General features: G+C 40.7%; 1 protein-coding gene across 3 annotated transcripts in view; it reads left to right on the top strand.

Moving 5' to 3' along the window:
* TIAM2 (TIAM Rac1 associated GEF 2) overlaps positions 1-21843 on the top strand; it is a 184616-nt gene that overhangs the window by 102641 nt on the left and 60132 nt on the right. For 2 of the 3 annotated variants that reach the window (XM_006114983.4, XM_014569522.3), the window contains exons 9-14: positions 794-865; positions 6761-6928; positions 9962-10066; positions 10780-10858; positions 12674-12766; positions 14918-15175. In XM_006114983.4, the coding sequence (XP_006115045.3) occupies positions 794-865; positions 6761-6928; positions 9962-10066; positions 10780-10858; positions 12674-12766; positions 14918-15175 (775 nt within the window). The remainder of the gene's footprint in view (positions 1-793; positions 866-6760; positions 6929-9961; positions 10067-10779; positions 10859-12673; positions 12767-14917; positions 15176-21843) is intronic. The other variant, XM_006114984.4, reaches the window with a different exon arrangement.

Below are 21843 nucleotides of genomic sequence, written 5' to 3' on the forward strand. Positions count from 1 at the left end.
GACACTAACAAATAAGTTAATGTCTCATATTCTCCTACTTTGTTAATATCAGAAGTGAGCAAAAAATGATATTTTGTTTACAGATGCCTCGGGGACAGGGGTTTGGTCCTATTTCTTACAAGTGGGAAAGTCATGAATGATGACTAGTCGTCATCTGTCTAGATATTAATTTTTTTTAGCCTTGCAGCACCTCTGAGTTATGTAAGTTTTATCCACACTTTACAAATTGAACTTTAGCATTAATTTCTCTGTGCCTCAGTTCCCCATCTCTAATCTGGGGATAATACTCAGCTGCCATTGTCTATTACTGTTTTTGCTTTCTTTTTTTATTAAGGTAAACTTCTCTGTGTTTCAGATATTCAATAAATAATAGTGACATGATTTTGAAGGTGTGATATTTTATAGGCTACCAGGACTGGTGGCTGTTGTCTGGAGGGTTAGTTTGCCACTTGAAAATTCTAGACAAATGCAATTTATCATGTGGATATAAACATATATAGATAAGAGCGAGGGAGAGAGTAAATGTGTGTGATGTGTGTATGGCCTTATAAGAGGAGTCTTGCTGCAGCATTAACAATGGAGAAAACATAGTGGTTGTCATAATACATTCCTAGTTAAAATAAAATGGTAACATGTCACAAACATTAACCTATTCTCAGATTCATTGATGGAATGATATTGTGTTACCTTTCATCTTTGTTTATTATTCACAAGAGGGTTAGCTGTATTGGAAGCTAATATTACATGTTACATAGGACTTTGTTTATTTATCTGTCCATTTCTTTTAATTTAGATTTTTGATTCAACGGGGGGAAATGGATTAACAGGCACACAACTACTACAAAAATCATCCAGTTCTTCTGAGGTAAGATAAACTGGTCTTTGTACTGTATTGTTAAACTTCCTTTTAAAATTCTGAAGGGATGTTGCATGAGTAGGTGAAAAATGCTACTTCAGAAATGTTATTAACTATTCCCTGGTATTAGTTGAGAGAACCACAATTTGATTTATAAACTGTTAGGGAAAACACTTTAAATGTGTAAGGTTCTTCCTTAACTAAAACTTCCTATATCATCCTGATCAACAAGGATACATGTCTGTCAGTATCATGTGGGTGCGAGATAAACAGAGAGAGAATGCAAGAGAGAATCAGCAATTAGTTAATTTGCAAATTAGACCCATGGTATCTAACCAGTTCTGAAGCGTAGCCACCATAGCCAACTAGCCACACTTAGCCATCCAAATAGCCACATTGTTCAAGCCAACTAGCCACACTCAACCGGCCAAATAGACACATGTGGCTAATGGCTAGCATGTTGGGCACCATGGACCTAGACCAGGGGTGGGTAAGACAGCCTCCGTGGGCCGAATCTGGCCTGCCAAGCTGCTTGATCTGGCCCGCGGCTGCCCTGCTGCTCCCCCGCCCTCAGGCCAATCGAGACCTGGGGGCAGGCAGAGTGTGTAAAGTCTCCTCCTCCCACCAGGGCGGAGGAGGGAGCTGCTAGCTGTTTTAAAACAGCTGGCGACTCTCTCTAGCTACCACATGCCTCTGGCAAGCGGTGGCGGGGGGGGGGAGGGCGGCGGCAAGAGAGTTCGTGCACTCCCTCTACCCTCACTCCCTGGTTGGCCAGGAGGCAGGGAAGCAGTCAAAGTCTCCTCCTGCCATGCCACCTAGAGGGAACCGATTCTCTTTAGGCCCTGGGAGCAGGAGGGGGAGGGAGGCAGAGACTTCATGTGTTTCCACACCCCCTAGCCAATCAGAGTCTGTGTGCAAGGAAGCACAAGAAGTCTTCTTGCTCAGCCCCTTTCGCCCGGATCTGGGGTCAGTTCAGAAATTTGTGAAGTGGCCTCCCTTTAAAAATTATTGCCCCCCTCTGGACTAGACCAATCTATAATTGGATTTTTGCGTGCCATTTGCCACAGATTAGTTTGACAGAACCTGTATATTTAAAAGGTTAAACTGTAATGTTTCACTGCCTGTATTTTCAGGTAGAAAGACATAGAATCAAATGTGGCTGGCTGTTGTGTAGTGTGAGAGGGGTTGTGGTGGAGGGCAATAGAATCCTTCCCCATTGCTGTTGTGGCTGGTCACAGTCCTCCTCTTTAATGCTTGCCACAGTGCAAGTCACTTAAAAGGAGGAGGTAGGTAACAGTGACCTGACCTCTGCTGGCTGCACAATTGTCTAGGAATGGAAAAGGGCACATATGTTGTGCTGTACTGCCCCTGAAGTAGAGCAGTATCCTGCAGAACTTCCACAACCTACTCCTGACTAATTTGTTGCTAGTTGTATCTGCAGGTACCTTGAGGACGTAAAATCTATTGTAGAATCCGGGAGCTTCCTAGCTCTTCTGCCTTCTTAGGGTTATTCATATATTCCCCTCTAATTAATTAATTTAATCTTGTTGGTTGGCTTGTTTCTTTCATCTAACACTTAATTATCTGTTTAAATAGAAATGTTTTTACAAAACATGAGAGCTCTTAATTATTCTTCTAGCCTATCACATATCTGTGCATCTAAAAACAGTGGCAGCAAATTCTCTCAAGCTGCAGACCTTTGTTTCCTGTAAGGACAAAGCAAGTAAACGCCAAATCTCTGCCTTCCTGTTATACATGGCGAGGCAGTTCTCATTTGGATTAAAAGAGAGAGAAGGTAACATTATCCTTTGGTCAGGAAACTGGTTTGATCAAGTGATTAGAACATGGCACAAACTGGTTTCTTTTGACTGTGAATGGACCCTAGAGTGTTGTTATGTCTATGAAAATCATCTCTTGTGTTATTTGATGGAAAAAAATCTGTAAAAACAAATGTGGTCATTCAGCTGTTTAATGCCTGTTATTTGCTGAATACTCAGGGAGGAGGGGGAATGTTTATAGAAAGTCACCCCTTTCTTTTCATTAGGCAGTGAACATACATTGTAACTGTATAGGGTTTCTGGGCCAAATAAACTCCTATGGGGAACCCACTGAGTTCCTTCTGAATTATTCTATTGGGTGTGGTATGAGGTTTGCCTCCTTCCCCACAGATCTGATGTTAACAAATCTGTACTACAGAAACAAGACACAACATGGTTCTAGCCTCTAAACCTGAGCCTCCTGGTTTCTTTAGGTTCCCATGACAGCATGTCTCCTGAAGAAGCAATGCTGTTATGGCCTCCATGTCAGCCACTGACTTTAGCACCTCCTCTCTCTTTAACACCAAGGGATTGATTGTGCCATTGGTCTACCCTGAATAAAACAAAAGTGAATGTTGCAATACCTTCACAGAGCTGGGAGGGAAAGACATCAGACACCCATGTCTTTCTGTCAGTTGCCCATTCCTCCAAACGGGCAGAACCTGAAACATGCTGAGCATCCATGGAGTGGTTTTGCCGGGGTTGTAGGAAAGGAGTGAAATCTATGGCCTTTCTTTGCTATTTGATGCTACATTCATTGCATTTCCACTCATGGCAGCAGAGGGGTAACAAATTTAGTCTGCTAAATATGCAGACCTGGGGTGTTCGTTTCTTAAATTTGTTTTGGGGGTTCAAAATATGGTCTATGGATTTTTTTTAAATCCCAGAATTTTGATGACTCACAGAACAACTGAGACGTGATTCACAGTAACTCTCAAAATAGTTCAGTTTAGAATCAACCAAGTGTCATTAGCTATTTTCAAATGAAAAACAAAAATAGAATCCAAACCTTTCATATCATGCTTCTTCGTGAAATACAAGGAGTGGAGTGTTCAAGGCAGCTTTTTCTGAGGTGTTTCTTATGAAGACTGTGACAACAAACAGCAAGATGGGAAAATCATGAAGTATCCTACTGCTCCTCAAGCAACACTGTGGTATAGTGTATGACAGCCTGAAAGTCCTGGCACATGTTGCTGGAAAACTGGCTGGGTTGTTATAACTTTGTGGCAATGAATGAATGAAGTATTGTAGTATTAGTCACTGCAGGCATAAAAGAAAAAATATCTTTTTTAATGTCACAGTTTCTGAGATGGAAAATGTCTGTGAAGCAACGGTATCTTGACCACAGCTAAAGAATATATTTGTAGTTTAACACAGAAAAATTTAAGATTTCCTTACACCAAATACTTTGTATTGCTTATGTTTGGGCATCGCTATACATGGGGAACAGATTATTTTTATTCCTAGCAGTATATGTTGGTTAAAAAACACTTGACAATATAATTACAAGATATTGCGGGGGAGGGGAAGATATGTTTAAATAATGTTTTTCCCTTGCTCCTCTGTTAAGTTTTTTTTCTACCAATGACTGTGAGAGATTTGGTTGATTTATAATGGGCAAACTGAAGGGCTGCTGCTGATTTTCCTTCAATAATCCAATGGATAATTACAAACCATTGAATTGCTGTAGTATCTTCTGAGTTAACATGCAGGTTTTTTTTTTACCTTCCTCTCCAAGAAGCACACTGAGGCTAAGTCTAGACTGCAGTGATAAATCGGAAAAAGATATGCAATTTCTGGCATGCAAATTGTGTATCTTTTTCCGATTTACTTTCGAAAGAGGCTTTTCTACACGGTGCCAAATTTCAGAAAAAAAGTGCTTTCGACACATCCCTTATACCTCATAGACTGATGTTTACAGAGATGGCAAAAGAGCGCGTCCGCTTTTTCAAAAAAAATTTCGGAAAAGCAGACACATTCCTTGGACGCAGCATTGCTTTTCCGGGATACCTCTGGGTTAATTGCTGTTAATTCTTGCCAGCAATCTTTCTTGCTTTATCTCTTTGCCAGCATTTGTACAGTTGTAGGAGCTCATAGTTGATTCCTAGTTTCTTGACTTTTCAGAACTTTCTGATGTAAGCATAGTTATATAGGCATAATCATCTATAAGATAGCGACAGTTCTGTAGGAAGTATGGTACAGTAGCCAAAGGGGTGCAGAACTTCAGGGGTTATACATTGACATAGCTCCACTGACTACAATAAAGCTATGACAATTGACTCCAGCTGAGGCTCTGTCATTAGTATCATTTTTCTAGCTGACAGTTTGCCACTAGGGAAATGTGATTTCTTTTTTGAAAGGCATAAGCTCAGTACATCTTCCAAAAATGTCTGCAAAAACATTACTCTTTATAAAATAATTCCTGCTCCAGACTTCTCATCTGGCTGCAGCTTGAGTTTATGGATAATGTGGTAAATTCACTATTGTGGTTGTTTGATAAGCCGTTTTTACTGCTGTGATCGTCATGCATGTCAAGAATACCAATGACATTGTTATTTGTTGAGTGTGGTCATTATGTTTGGTGCTGTGCCAGCAGAGAGGAAAATGCCCAAGGCAGTTCCATTATAAGAATTCTACTGTGGCTTTTAATCACAGCCCTGCACTGGGCCCCTGGAGCTGCACAGACCCTGCAGGTGCTCCAGGAAGAATTGCATCTCCCAGAGTTTCCAAGCATACAGAAGGCATTCATAGACTTTTGTACCTCCCAGCAGAGAGGGCTGGTTTTGCTAGCTGCTAGAGTGGGTGGGGTCATGGCCTCTCCTCTTCTTCCCTCCCCCTTTGATGTGGCTATTCCATTGGTGCATGTACTTAACTCATAAGAGTCCTGGAAACTCTATTTATGGTTGTGTTCTTTCTCTTGTGCTCCCTCACAAAAATCCCCTCTGTTGTCTACATGTATATTGAGGCTAGCCACAATCTGGTTCAGAGTTCTGACAATACAGTAGTTGAAGGTCTAGTCTCAACACAGTGCTGCTGCAGCTGTATCTTTTTTTTCTCCTTTGGTGGATTGCTTTTGAAGCATCCAGAGTAAATTGTGGCACAGAAGAAATTGCAAAATGGAAAGGGATATTTAAGAGGGATCAAATGTTGTAAAAATGTATACAAAATGTTGTTGTGCCATGCATTACGTCCACATTAAAGTTGGTTGTGATTTGCCAGATGTACTTTGTGTTTAACTCTGAATTGAGCTTCAGTTTGAGCCTAAGTAATGAAAGATCAAATGCTCTTCACTAGCACACAACATATAATCTTAAACTATAGGTATTGCAAAAACAGTTTATGCCTTTGCTATGCTGTTTCACTGATGCGTCTTGCTCCATAGTGCCCTCTGCTGGAAGATTATTGGATTATCCTCTTTTTCTCATTAGAAATGAAGTAGAACCTGATAGTTACAAACTTGTTACAAACTGACCAGTCAACCACAAATAGCTCCATTTGGAACCAAAAGTACGCCATAAGGCATCAGTAGAGTCCTGCCCAAAAGTAAATACTGAAAACTACTGCATTAAATGTAAACTACTAAAAATAAGGGGAAAGCAGCATGTTTCTTCTACATAATATTTCAAGCTGTATTAAGTCAATATTCAGTTGTAAAATTTTGGAAGAAAAATGCTTTATTCACAGTTATGAAAAAACCTCCATTCCTGAAGTGCTCATAAGTCTGAGGTTCTACTTTATAGTGATCTATTCAAAGTCTCTGATAAAATATGGTACTAATTATTTAATCCTGTTTAAGATCTGTTTCCATTTGTTTTACTAAGTGTGCCACATTCGGAGTTAATTTGAACTAGTAAGATAAGATAGGTGAGCAAAATAGTATCACTTGGTGCAACAGAAATAATATAATCCATTCTTTAGAAAAAATCTGGGCTAAAGTCAGAGACACTGTATGAGAACTGGTAACATAATTTATCCTTTTATGACAGGTGACATCTTTGAGAGAGATACACAGTACATATGTGTAGCAAACCTCCAGTGTAATACATTAGTTATATTTCCATGTTATCAATTTCTTCTTTCTTTTCAGCAGCAAGTTGATGAAATGTTGAATATCTACTGCTCTGCATCAGAAAGTGGCCAGAAAGAGAGCACTTGGGATATCCAAACATATGTTCATTTCTACGATAGGCTAGGAGTCACGTTAACCCTCAAGCCAGAACACAGAGTGGAAGATATTTTGTCTTTGGCTTGCAAGGTACAGAGTTCTCATACCTGAATGCCACTTGTGGGCATTAAAAGGCCGCCATTTTTACCTGTGTGTTAATTATGCTGATACAGAAACCGGGAGAGCCTAGTCTGTCTCTAAGTCCCAATATTCCTCCTGTGTATCTGTCTCAGTTCTTCCAGCTGTGCTGTTTAAATCTCACTGAATGGAGCCAAAAGCAGAAGTGCCATGGGGAGCCTTCCAAGCATAGCAGGGGCATTCTTTGATGCAGCCAAGAAAAAGCAGGAACAGCTGCACCTGTTAATCTACCCAGGAGCACTCTTGACATATCTCCAGTCTCCCTTATCTCGCTGAGTTGTTGCAATGAATCAAATTGTTCTATGAAAATTAGCTGTAGAGGAAGGATGGTAACTGGCCCAGTTACCTCTGATGTTAAAATGGCCCATTTTAAAAACTACTTCAACAGTTCATCTGAGTTTAATCATTATCATAATAAATAACTTAGCTTAATTAGAACCTAATTTCTTCAAATAGAGCCTCTGGTAATAGTTTAGTTCTTTTAACTATATGGAAAGTTTGAAGGTTCTGTGACACTCCATTGGTAAGATTATTTCAGACAAAGAAAAGACTGACACCAGTGTTAATTTCCTAAAGGACCAGATGTTTGTTTAATAAATTAGTTAATTGATTACTTACAAATTCTCAAAAATTTCAGCCTGTTCTTAGAATAAGAATTATAAGTTTGGGGAGGATACACTGTAGTTTTCATATGAAACAGAGGTTAAAGTCACTGTTTAAAGGAAAAATAGAACTCAGTCTTCACTGTGGAGCTACAACCAGAGCCTTCACAACACCAAAAATAGTTCAGCATTTTAGTGATCACTTGTGTCAATGGTCTGAAATGAGTTTGTGTGTCAAACCATTTTCCATTTATAATGAAATAAAACAATAATTTTGGGGGAAACCCTTGTTTTTAAAAGTCCTGTTAACTAAGAAATGTTATGTCCTAGTGACCTTACCTTCTGATTAAAAAACCCTTCACCTATTCTACATTAGACCACTGTGAAATTCCAAGAATGTTGATTTACTTGGCTGAAGTTAAGGAGTTCTGGGGATTCTAGCAGGAAGATAATCACAACTACTTTTACTCCATAATAGCTGAATAAAATAAAATTCATAAAATTATTTTGTTCTTCTAAGAAATCTGATATTATCTACATTTTCTAACTCGACACAAGGACAGTGATTCAGTGAAATCACAGTGAACCTACACATTATCACTAAAAAGATAGAATTCTGTCATTGCTCATGTTAGTCTGCTTTCCTCATGGATCATTGAGAAAGAAACGAGTCCTTAACTTAAAAAAAAGAATGATTCATCACCCCATTTGCAAAAGAGTAACGTTTCAGGAAAGAAGGTCTCGGCTATTATCCTACAAGACTTTGGTTGACCACAAGATGGCAAGACAGAGCTGAAACATTTGAAAATAAATTGACAATCTAACACATAGAAGCCATGCTAAAATAAATAAAGGGATATAGGGATATAAAATCAAGTTTAAAAGTAAATTACTCGTCTTCCTTATTACAGAGCTCCAAAATGTGTGTGTCTGTCTATAGAACATTTATGCAAATATGAAATGTTTTGTTATGCCTTTAATCACTTTGGTTGTCTAGCAGTAAGTTATTTTATTTAATTATTTTCCTTTGATGAAACCTGTGTCTGTTTTATCTTTTTTCTTTCTATTCTGTTGGGTTTTATTTAATTTTTTTGATGAAACCTGTTTCTATTTTATTTTTTTGCTTTCTATTCTGTATGTAAAGTTTTTCATAGGCAGTCTAATACTGACTCCTTTTTGCTACATTTTTTCTGGCTCTTTTTCCTTCTTACATTGCCATTCCATTTTGGTGAGGGTAAGGAATCTTCATTCTTTAACACAACACATTGTTTCAAAGTGTGTGTGGGGCGGGGGGGGGGGGGGGGGAGAAAATCTGGAAAAAAAAAATTTCAACCATAGTTCAATATCTTCACTTGTTTGTATTTGGCATACCTAAACATGTGGGTAATACACAGAGAGAATATGCATTTTCATATAATTATTTAGAATACAAAGCACACATTACCTGTACAGTCTATTACACATGAAAATAGTCAGTGAAACAGTCTGTTCTCAGGGGATTAAGATTTCACAAACTTCAGAGGCCTGTTAGTGTTGAAATGATCAGAATGGATGCAGAGCCACTTTCTGTTCTGACACACTGCTCTATTACTAGTAATATTCTGAAATGCAAGATTTGCTTCAGTAATCTCAGCAGGGAGCTGAATCTAATAGACTCACCAGAGGCTCATCTCTTTTAGGCTAGTATATCCTTAGAGAGTAGTTCCATTCCCCTTTGACTTCCTGCAGATATTAGGTTTTCTCTTCAATCACATATGATGAAAAGTAGGTGTTATTCACTGATCATAGATGAAACTGGGCAGTAAAAAGTCCAATAAAAGCAATCTTAGGGAAACCCTCTCTCCTAAGAAGCTGTATGTGCACATGCATTTTCTGCCTCAGAGGTGCAGGTTCTGTGTGTAGAACTGAGCAATGCAGAAGAGCCATAGAAAATGATGAAGATGTGTGTAACTTCACAAGGACGGAGCATAGTTCTAAGTGTATTTGAAAGTACATGATGTTTGGTTAATCTAACAGACAAGATGTAATGAAAATGCAATTGTTTCCTGAGTGTCCTTTCAAGAAACTCAAGTATCAGAGGGGTAGCCATGCATCTGACGAAGTGGGTCTTGGCCCACGAAAGCTTATGCGCCAACACTTCACTTAGTCGATAAGGTGCCACAGGACTCCTCGCCGCTCTTACAAGAAATTGAAAATTACACTGATGTGAACTGGAACCATGTCATCTAGGGAATACAGACAATAAATCACAAAACCATTTAGAAGATAACTTGTTGAGGATTGCCTTTGCATAACTGCTAAAGGCTTTCTGTGTGTCACATCTTTGAGATCTGGAATTCTGAAATAAATTGTGAATTTGAGATGTGTCCTTTTTATCTCTTAGATGAGGCAGCTGGAACCAAAACACTATGGTCTACAACTTAGAAGATTAGTAGATGAAAATAACGAGTATTGTATTCCTGAAGCATATGAATACATACAAGATCAGGCAAGTTTGACCAATTTTACATCAGAACTTCCCGATCATTTTAGCCACAGCTAAATTTTCTACCATATATTTGGGAAAGTTTGTTGTCTATCTGTCTGCTTATTCAAGAACTCCTCCTAAACAATAAGAGCTAGGACCACCAAATTTGGGATGCAACTTCATCTTATCTTAGCAAGGTGAGGATTTGGTTCTGTCAGTAAAATGGGATATGTCTGGAATGAAATTGCATCTCATAAAACCATACAGAAAAGAGATGGAATCACCAGGCAGGTGAAAAGGGGCCTGCCCTCCCACCTGTGGCTGGGACTGTCCTGGGATTGCCCCCGCCCTGAGCTTCTCCTCCTTTCCCCCCCTCTGCTGCTGTTTTAAATACAGGACTGCTCCATGTGCCTCTCTGCTCTGGAGGGAGGGGAAAGCTTCATGTGATCTCCCGCCCCCAACCTAACCAAAAAAAGTTTGCCCAAAAAAGTTTGCAATAGGTAATATTATTTTCCACAGTTAGGTCCACAGAGTTTAGTGATACTTGCAGCATAACACATTTTTCTAATGTGAGTAAAGGTGGCATAATCCAGCCCTTTGTTTATGGATTATTTAACAATACACCTTATTTTTTAAATTAAATCTATACTGATTTCAATGACGTATAGAACATTTGGCTTTTCCAGCTCTACAGTTTCACAGTTGAATAATTTGTGATGTTTTCTCTCACACAGATATATGATGAAATAGAAATTTTTCCTTTAAATATTTACCATGTTCATCTTACTAAGACGGAGAACATAACTGATTTTGGTAAGTCCTAGTGTAATGCCAACGGGTGGAAATGAACCTGGGACCTCTGGAGCATAGTGCATGAACCTTTGCAGGCTGGGCTATAGAGCTGGTTCTTAGGTGAGGCTGTAGAGCAAACTCATTCTTTTTTTTCTGCAAATGGTTTACGTGGCACTACATGGGATGATAGGTTTGTGGATTACACTAGTAAAATCCCTTCCAATGATTTTCCTTTTCCTTCTCCTTTGAAGCTTAATTTTTCCTTCCAGGAGCTTTCTGTTTAACAACTTTTGGGCTACTATAGAACTAGAGATGGGTCAGTATGGCAAGTTTGCAAAGTGCATAAGTTAGCACTTTAAGGAAAACCCAAGAATTGCTCCCCATTTGACATTGCTGACCTTTTATCTTTTTTTACTCCTGGATTTGGAGGAGCAAGTAAAAGCCTTACTTCCCCATGCCACTTCATTGACCAGCCAGTAAGGGAGTTGCTGAAGAGTTGGCAGCCAACTTTCTCTTGCTCAACTAAATAGAAATACACAGCCCACTCTGAAAGTATGATTTCCTTTTTGGCAGCAAAACATACTGTTTAGGCTGGGCCAACAAGCTGTCAGTCGACAGAAATTTTAACGGGCTTATTTTCCCTGTGGTAGGTAATTCCGAAGACTATCAATATGTTTACTCATTGTAAAATGTGGCTTTTAGTCATTTAGGTAACAAGAATGAGCAAGGCAGTGAAGAAAAAAAGGAAGGTAGATAATATAGTAGAAAGAGAAATAGGAACAGAAAAAAAATTGGGGTCCTAATTCACTTCCATTCAGGCCAATTCATTCCCAGTAAGGCAGTCTTTCCATTGATTTTAAGAAAATGTCTATATGGTGCATTTAATTTACACCAGAGAGGGGTACATTCTAGCACACTAACTGGCCCACATGGACCTGTCTAGTGCTCAAGTTCTAATGTTCCAGTAAATGTAGTCTTCTTTCAGTATTATAATTACACATGCTAGGGAATTTTTAGTGTGTATTTGCAGGATCCACATGGTCTAATTAATGCATGAGGTGTTAGTGTGCACTAGAATTTACAACCCTCCAGTGTGCACTAACACACAACGTAGACAAGCTGTGATATGAGTTGTATTGGGTCTGATATTATAGTCTCCCTGGGTCAGGAACTGAAACCAGAAATTGGTATGAGAAAAAGAAAATGGAGAATTTTCATGGCATTGCAAATGAACTCCTTTACCTTCATGTTGACTTCTGATCTCACCCACCTCCTTGTTTGAAGTATTCTCAGCTAGAGAAAGGAGGCAGCTCTTTGGGGCAAGGACTTTATTTTTGTAATGTTTGTACAGCAGCCATCAAAATGAGGGCCTAATTTTGACAGGATCAAGTTGCACACCAAAATGGATTATTAACATGCAAAAATGGTGCATGTCTTCAGAATCTTTTATCTCCCAATTTTTTACAAGAAATCATATAAAATCCTCACAATATTTGTCCAAGTATTTTATAGAGATTCACTGAACCAGGTGATCTGTTACTGAAATGCTATATTGAGCTGCCTTTGAAAAACAATAAAATATCTCATAACTGCTTACATGCTTTTAAGAGTAAAGAAATTTGCATGAGAAAATTTGTCCTTGCAGTGTGGGTCTGCATATACACATGTGTATTTATAAGTTGTGTGTCAGAAATGTGACACCTCTTTGATTATATATATTAAATTTGCTCAATATACAAAACTAAATGAGAAATTCCTGTAAAAAAAAAATCACCTCATCATTATTTGAAGCAGACCAAGTGATGAGGGTAAAACGATCTTTCTTCTTAATTCCAGGGTTTGCAGTCACAGCTCAAGTTGTTGAAAACCAGCATCTCACTCATATATTCATAAGTGATGTCCTCCCAGATGGGCTGGCTTACAAAGAAGGTTTGTGTCATTACTTATTAAGTAGCAAACTTCAGGAAATTGTATAATTATTGTCTGAGCTCTGCTTTTAATATTCTTGATCATCTTGCTTGTTCACCATGGATAGTAGATGATGCTAGGTTAGATAATTCACATAAAGCTATCAAGGAACTTTTTTAACAAGTAGTAAAGTGAGAAGAATGTCTTGTCTACACTTTGGGAAAATTCTGCTTCCAGACTAAACATTGAGATTTGCACAGGGACAGGAGAGAAAAAAAAACTCCACCTCCCGTGTGGAACCTTCTGGTTTGAATTAGACTTCATGGCTCTTAGCTTTCCTTTTGCCCACAATAATCACTGGGAACAGGCTGGCTCCCAAAGAACTATCTTGTGCTTTATATTGCAGGGTACCACTGACATGTTCTACTTTGTGGTTCTCAGGCGCTTAAGGTCGATACCTTCCCTCCACATTGCTGAAACATTGATTTTGCTGTATTGTGGCCATCTGCAAAGGAAGGGGAGAATTGTTCCCTTAGTCATTTGGGGCACGTCTATACAGTAGAGCCAAAGCCAAAATAAGCTATGCAATTTGAGCTATGTCAATTGCATAGTTTAAGTCAAAATAGCTTATTTCAGCTTTTGGTGCTATCTATACAGCAGGAAGAGAGAGCGCTCTTCCTCCAACTTTCGTTACTCCTCATACAATGAGGGTTACAGGAGTTGGAGTAAGAAGTCCTCCAGTTCGACGACATGTCGACATTGTATTGAAATAACTGCTTGCTGTGTGGATGCGGATTATGTTATTTTGGAATGAGGTCAGTTATTCCGAAATAATGCTGCTATGTAGACATAGCCTTGGAGAGCAACAGCCAAATGGCTGTTATTGATCCTGAAACGTACAGTGGTCACTATTTGGCTCTAGCTGAATTTTCCTGTAAAAAAACCTCACTTGTTAGATTTCCCTGTAGCAATTTTGTAAGAATAAACAAATCAACCTATAAATCCCCTGGGCTACGTCTACACTGGCCCCTTTTCCGGAAGGGGCATGTAAATTTCACCAGTCGTCGTAGGGAAATCCGCAGGGGATTTAAATATCCCCCGCGGCATTTAAATAAAAATGTCCGCCGCTTTTTTCCGGCTTTTAAAAAAGCCGGAAAAGAGCGTCTAGACTGGCCCCGATCCTCCGGAAAAAGTGCCCTTTTCCAGAGGCTCTTATTCCTACTTCAAAGGGCACTTTTTCCGGAGGATCGGGGCCAGTCTAGACGCTCTTTTCCGGCTTTTTTAAAAGCCGGAAAAAAGCGGCGGACATTTTTATTTAAATGCCGCGGGGGATATTTAAATCCCCCGCGGATTTCCCTACGATGACTGGTGAAATTTACATGCCCCTTCCGGAAAAGGGGCCAGTGTAGACGTAGCCCTTGTGTTTCCCCAATTGGGAGCTGTTTTGCCTATAGGCTAGTCACATGCCAAAGGCCACCTTAAAATGAACTCATGGTCTGAGAATCTGAGTGATTCTTCTATCAAACCCTTTTCTAAAGCTGCACATCAGAGTCTTCCTACTTCAGGTTTTGTCTCCACTTGCTGGAGGATTGACACTCTGGTGATCAATCCTCTGGAGTTCAATTTAGCAAGTAAAGACCCACTAAATCGAATGCAGAGGGAGCCCTGGTAGGCAGCCTGTACTTCTTGCTGTCACGAGGAGTAAGGGAAGTTGACGGAGCATTTCTTCTGTCGACCTCCGGCTGGGGGGATGCCCCAGAAAATCGGTGCAAGGGATGTTGACTCCAGCTACTCAATTCACGTAGTTGGAGTTGCATTTCTTGAATCAATTTTCCCCGCTTGTGTAGACCTGGCCTCAGTCTTTGAGTAGAAACAGCTACTCAATTCACGTAGTTGGAGTTGCATTTCTTGAATCAATTTTCCCCGCTTGTGTAGACCTGGCCTCAGTCTTTGAGTAGAAACAGCTATGTCATAGGTGACACAACAAATAACCAATCCTGCAGTCATGACGCACGCAGAAAACTCCCACTGAATGCAGTAAAATAACGGCAGGATTAAGTCATTTATCTAAATATATATAGTGAAAACGCAATGAAGCTTGTTTTGTAGCCCTGTTCACCAGCATACCTATGTATCCTGCTTCTTTTTTTTTTTCCTTTCTCATTCTTGCAGGGCTGAGAGTGGGCAATGAAATCTTGATTATAAATGGAGAGGCTGTGTCTGATCTTGACCTCAGGCAGATGGAACTATTGTTTTCAGAGAGAAGTGTCATGCTCACAGTGAGAACAAGTCATGGCCCTAAGCAAGCATCATGTATGACATGGTCAGATGGCGTGATTTCCATGGACCCTAAAAATTTGTTGCCCCCTCCTAACCAGTCACAGCTCCTAGAAGAATTTCTGGATAACTTGAAAAAGAATACAGCAAATGGTGAGGAAATGATGATGGTTGTACTACTTCCCCTCTGCCAGTCTGTTACTTTGAAGCTACTGCTTTTTTTCTGTTTTTTAATGCATTTAAAAATTGTCCTAATGCTACAAGAGAGAAATCCAGATAAAAACTCTGTTAAATCCATTTAAATTTCATGCATTTCTGTGATTATAGTGATTTCCTCCGAGGGGCAATGAAAAAATAGATGATCACTTATGCAAGAAAGAAATGTTTTTAACCAGTTCCACTGAATCATTCCAGTAATGCTGAGTACTCTGCTTTGCGATGTCAAGATTACCCATTATAATCCTAACAACATCATGTTCTCATTAGGCCTCTGGCATTTAGGGCAGTGATGAAGCTTCAGAACTCCTATTTGCTTCTGGCAAGTCTTTCAATGGTTTCCCGGTTGTGCTTCAGATTTTTTTAGTTCGGCTTCCTCTGCTCTTTGCCATGTTGATTTTACTTGCCTTCACGTGTTCATCTTATTGCTTATTCTGTTCCATGATCATTCCTGTGCAGAGGATAGATTTATTGACATGGTACTCAGCCTGCACAAGGTTTCTGCCATTGGACAGGTTTTGAGTCTTGAGGGAAATGTCCGTATTTTCCCCTGGCAATGGCCAGTGTGTGCCTGCACCTACTAGGCCATATGGTGGCATGCCCCGGTAGTAGTGACTGACGTTGACCTATTTCGAGTCCAGGGACCACACAGATGGTACTCGCCTTGCCATGGTGGTGGACTGAGAGCAAGAATGTCCTGGAAGGAGTCCATGTTCCCTCAGTTGAGTTGGTGTTGTGCACCGGGTGGGATGCACACCTCAGAAGTTTCCAGACTAAAGGTATGTGGTCCCCAGAGGAGGGCAATGTTGTACATAAATTTTCAAAGAGCCCAGAGAAGTCCGGTTGGCCTGAGAAGTCTTCCTGCCTCACCTGTTGGGCCAAGTGATGAGAGCCCCAACAGACAGCACAGCCTCAATGTTCTACATTAACAGACAAGGGGGAGCACATTTGTCAGGGCTCTGTGAAAAGGCCTTCTGACTCTGGGACTTCTGCATCAGACAGAACATCCATCTGGAAGCCTTTCACCTCCCAGGATTAAGAAATGCTGAGGTGATTCACCAGGGCAGGGACTTCTCCTGTCATTGCAAGTCGTCACTCCACCCAGACGTGGCCTATGCAATCTTCCAGAGGTGGAGAACTCCCTGAGTGGATCTGTTCACCCACCCCCAGGCAAAACAGAAATTCCATTATTTTTTCTCCTGGCAGGGCCTAAGGAAAGGCTCCTGCTCCAACGGTTTTCTTCTGACCTGGTCAGGAGTCCGACATACGGATTCCCTCCAATCCCTCTCATCAGCAGGGCCCTAATAAAGATCAAGAGGGACAAAGTGCTAGTTGTTGTGGTTGCCCCAGAATCAGTGCTGCTGGTTCATCACTTTTGTGAGTATGGCAACGGCCCCTCTCTGGACCCTTCTGATCTGTCTGGATCTGCTGTCCCATGAGCACAATCTGCCCCTTCTCCCCAGCCTTTCTTGACTCTCTTCTCTTCTTGGTGTGGATGCTCTGAGGTTGAATCAGAAGAGCACACCTGCTTGGAGGGAGATCGCGCAAGTTCTCCTGGGAAGCAGAAAGCCATTCATAATGCTAACTGACCTAAGTGGATGAGGTTTTCTTATTGGATATCTGAGTGCAGCATTTCTCCCTCGTGTCCTTTGTGCAGTCCCATCTTAAGTGTTGCTCATGTCCATTCCACAATGTGCTCTTCATCCCCATTGTCAGAATTTCCAGAAAGAACGAACTGAAGGCAGGGGATGCCTCTCCTACCATGACATGAAGGTTCCCCTCCTGGGGGCACCAGAGCCACTCCCTTGCAGATATTGGTTAGGTGGAAAAGCTTCTGGCACCAATGCATGAGGTGAGTACGCATATGTAATGTGGAACAGACATGAGCAACACATCTGGAAGAACACCAGTTATAGAAACATGTAACTGTCCCTTTTTGTCTAACTAGGGGTGAGTGGGGACCACAGAATTTGGCCTTTTGTGAACTGACACATTCTATCAAATGCCACATCACAAATAAGCAGTGTAAATATCACTATGTTTGAGACTGCCGTGCTTCACCCTCCCTCCTCCCCATCCGCCCCTCCAACTGTGGTGGATCTGGCTGGAGTGGCTCTCCCTCCAGCCCCTGTTTTAAGTGGATAACCAGTTAACTGATTAAATGAGATTTTACGTCCCTACTTGGAGAAATGTGTTTTGTGATGTCAGCATGTTTTTAAGATACTGCCTGAAATACTTTATATTTTGGAGGGATTTTCTCATTTAGACAGTTGTACATGTGAGATATAAGCAGATTTAACTTAATGTACTGTATCATGAATGGGGAAAAAAGAAGATGCAGTTCCCTCTTTATACCTCTGGAGGGTTCTATTAAAAATCCACGGGAAGCCTAGTTCAGGGTCACTGCTACCTGAGAGAAAGGAAGTCATCTTTGTGCTTAATTGTGGTAGCAAGTGTTTTCTGATCTTAATCTTGACATGATTAAAAAGAATAAAAAAATCACAAAAGATAAGTTGTTAGGATGAATTTAATTATAAAGTAACCTTATACAGTCATCTTTGAAGTAAAAAAATCTGATTACCATAAGTTTGTAATACCATAAGTAGCATCTCTCTCGGGCCCTAGTTCAATTAAAAATACCGTTAACTTGACTATTGGCATGTAAATGTTAGTGTCATAAAACACATTATGATGGAAATATTTAATTAATTATATTAGGACCACCATCACTCAGCTTGTTTGTCTTGCTAGTCTGGAATTACCTGGAGTATTCAGTATAATAAACACACGTGTCCATTTACCAGTTTCAATATTTTTCAGAGACAAATTTGCAACCTCTGTGAGTGTCTGCCATTCATATCGTAAAGGGACAATCTAAGATGACTGTCTAGTAACACTTACAAAAAACTCGCCTGATCCATAGTGTTTCTCATTTTCAGAGCCTTGTATGTGTCACATTATAACAGTGTAGAGAAAGTGAGTTGGGAAAAACTTCAAGCTGATAAGCTCATTGCTTCCGGTAGCAGACTCTTGACTGAAGCACTGGCTTTTGCCAGTTTCACAGCAGCCCACGTCTCTTTCTGTCTCCCTCCATCTGTTGATTCAGATCTTTCAGTAAATCTGTGAAACGTTCGTCATTTACACTGAGGGCTTTTTCTAAAACACTGTGTTGAAATGAAAATATATAGAATTACCCCAATGTTAATATTTACATCATTTCGTTCTTCCTGAAGAAATTACCTTGTTTCTGAATCTTTTGCTGATTCTCTGATCTGTGTTACTAATTTAAAGACTTTCACTACCACATCTAAGATTCTCTAGTATTGCAGAGATTCCAAGACAAGATTATTTTTATTCTTTCACTGATGTTGCTAAAAGGATGCAATCAGTTTTGTGTTGTATGCATTTGCATGTTGTTTCTTCTTTGAGTAGTGTCCCTGTGGGTGCTCCGCTGCAGGGGTGCTTGTGTCTCAGCAGTACTGATTAGAGAACTTTGGTAGCACAGTCCATTGGGCTCGCACATTCACTCTTCTTCTGCTGCATTATGAAGCTAGCCAGTGCATAGGCTAACGGCCCTCAGTTCCTTTTCAACCACCCTGGCTAGAGACTGAGCCCTTAGCAGTGCATTATGTCTGTCATTTTTATTTATTTACCGATAGTTATTAGCCTTCTAGTTACAGTTCTAGCTACAGTTACAGTTTTCTCTTTCCTTGTTTTATCCTTAAAAATAAAAACCTTTATTTTTTCCCCTACCTTTGCCCCCCAGTCAAGTACCCTTCCCCAGTTCATTGGGCTTTAAGAAGTGTCTCATTTGTAAAGAAGCGCTCCTGATTACGGATAAGCATTCTGTGCATTTGCTGCCTTGGGGAATGTCTCACACAATAGAAATGAAGTCTTTGCCAACAGCTCTGGCCAAGATTTTGCAAAAGACAGAGAGCTCTGCCAATACATTATCTTCATGGAGTCAGCTCTTCCACTTCAGTGGCGTGTAGACATGCGTTTTCTGCACAGCCTTTAACATCTAAGGGCTGTGGGATGAAGAAGCAGGTTGACCCTTCTCTCAAATTGTCTGAGAGGGTAAGGTCTGGGATAACTTCAAGTGATTGCCATCTCTTTCCGTATCTTTGGCACTGAAGCCATCTTAGTGTTACCCAAGGTTTACAGAAACAGACAATAACCGGTCCTACTGGCAGGCTCAAGGGTCTGATGGGCACGGGCACAGAGTCATGGGCACTGAAGGACAGGAGTTGGCACTCCTCTAAAAAGAGGTGCACGATCCATGAGGCTGCATCACTAATGCCAGTGGTGGCTGAACTGACATGAGATGCCCATTTCTGCTGGTACTGCCACTGATGCCGGGACAATTGGTAGAGGTGAAACTTCATCATCAAGAGACCTCCACATGTTGGCTGCACCAGACTCTCCTCCTCTCAGTACCAAGATCTCTGCATCGAGCCTCTTAACCAAACACAGGAAATATCCCCGTAGCCATGCCATGCTCCTCTACCCTCTAGCGAGAGTTCAGACAGTACCCCAGAGGAAGTTGTGTTGCAGTAATTCTCCCAACTCTATATCATACTCACTACCAGCAGAGCCCAAGGATGCACTCACAGATGGCTCCACCCTGGTATGGCCATGCAAGGGTACCACCATCAGGATCTGTGCCACCACTATCCCATGGTCATATTGGGACCCTTGGGTAAACATACTACTTGAGTTCTGAGCTTACTTGAGAACAATGTTCCCTCTAATCTTTTCCATCCAAGTGCAGATTTTTTTGTCCATGTGTGGAATAAATTTTGTGCACACCAAGGCATGTGAAAATGTGCACCTCCAATAGAAACACAAAACTGCGCTGTAGGCGCTCTGTTAATCAATTGGGTAGCATTTGAATTTTTCCTGAGTGGCTGCACAGCTGCCAAGCTTACAGAGAACACTGCCCAAGAACCTTTATGGCACGGTCACCCAGCCACACCATTCAGGGCTTTGGAACCATCTCAAAATTTAGAGGAACAGAAAGCCAGTTCTGAGGAGGAAGAAACTCTAAGGACCATATCTTCCTCCTCCTCCTCATGCCTTTTCCATCATTTTTGGTGGACAAGTTTTATCTCTTTCAGGGACTGGCAAAAAGGGAGGCACACATTCTTCCACATTCTACCATCAGTTTATACCTTCTATTCTTCTACCTCCTTAAACATCACCCTTCCAATTAATGAGGCCATTTTAAGCCTGGTAAAAGACAAAATGCCCAGGCAACAGTGGACCCCAACCTGTAAGCAGGTTGACGAAAAATACATGTCCCTGCTAAGGAATTGGAATTCCTATTTTCCCACCTGCCACACAGCTCCATTTTGATGGACACTGTCAACTCTCATGGCTAACAACAAACATGTCAAGGGCGTCTCCCATAACAGGGCTTGATTTGTGTGGGAGAAATGTGTACTTCTTGGCCACTCTACCATTTTGTACCACCAACTAGCAGGCCCTGATTGCAAACTATTATATAAACTACTTGAAACTGAATGACTTCATTGAAAAGATGCCAGAAGCACTGCCTGCCTCATTCAAAGCCATTATCCAGGAGCTCCAGTTAATGGCAAAGACGTCACTGCAGTCTGCCCTTGAGACTGCTGACACAGCAGTTAAGTCCAGCTCCATGGCTGGGGTGATTCAGAGAGCAAGCATTATGGCTTCGTTTTTTGGGATTCTCAAAAGAGGTGCATTTCACAATTGAGGACCACCCCTTTGAGAGGGTGAAGCTCTTTGCTAAGAAGACTGGAAATCCTCTTGGATAATGGCCCTCCTGCCCAAGGCAGTTTAATTTCACAAGCATATACATATTGTTATCTACTGCCTATTTGTTTCTAACAGGCTCCTAGCCAGGAGGGATGCAACTAGCTATGAAAATGTCCTCCTTTATGTTGCATGACTGCATAGATGAGATAATATATAGGAGACTATATAGAGGGTCAGTCCTTTTTGTCCACTTTAATTCCTTCTCCATATGCTCCATGGACAAATGTGACTATAAGCAGAATGCCCTGTGTCAGCAGAGTATACTGACTTTATAAGTCTAAAATACTCTTAGAGTATGTCTACACTTGTGCCCTCTTTCAAGTGAGTGATGCAAATGAAGACATTCAAAATTACAAATGAAGCCGGAATTTAAATATCCCGCACTTCATTTGCATAGTCACGTTATGGCGCTATTTCGAAATAGCACGATTTGGAAATAACAGACGCTGTTAAGACGCAGTTATTTTGAGAGAAAACCCTTCCCTTGAAATAACCCTTGTTCCTCATACAATGAGGGGTTTACCAGTTATTTTGAGAGAAGGGTTTTCTCTCAAAATAACCGCGTCTTAACAGCGTCTGTTATTTTCAAATAGCGCCATAATGCAAATATACAAATGAAGCATTGGATATTTAAATCCCGGCTTCATTTGCAATTTCGAATGTCTTCATTTGCATCCCTCTCTCAAAAGAGGGTGCAAGTGTAGACATACCCTGAGAGAACAGTGTGCATTGCATCAGCTGCCCATCCTGAACTATCTACAACCAGTTCACACAGATGTCTTAAAAGGCAGCTAGAAGGATACAAAATT

Source organism: Pelodiscus sinensis, chromosome 3 (genome assembly GCF_049634645.1).
Source record: "Pelodiscus sinensis isolate JC-2024 chromosome 3, ASM4963464v1, whole genome shotgun sequence".
Classification (NCBI taxonomy): domain Eukaryota; kingdom Metazoa; phylum Chordata; order Testudines; family Trionychidae; genus Pelodiscus; species Pelodiscus sinensis.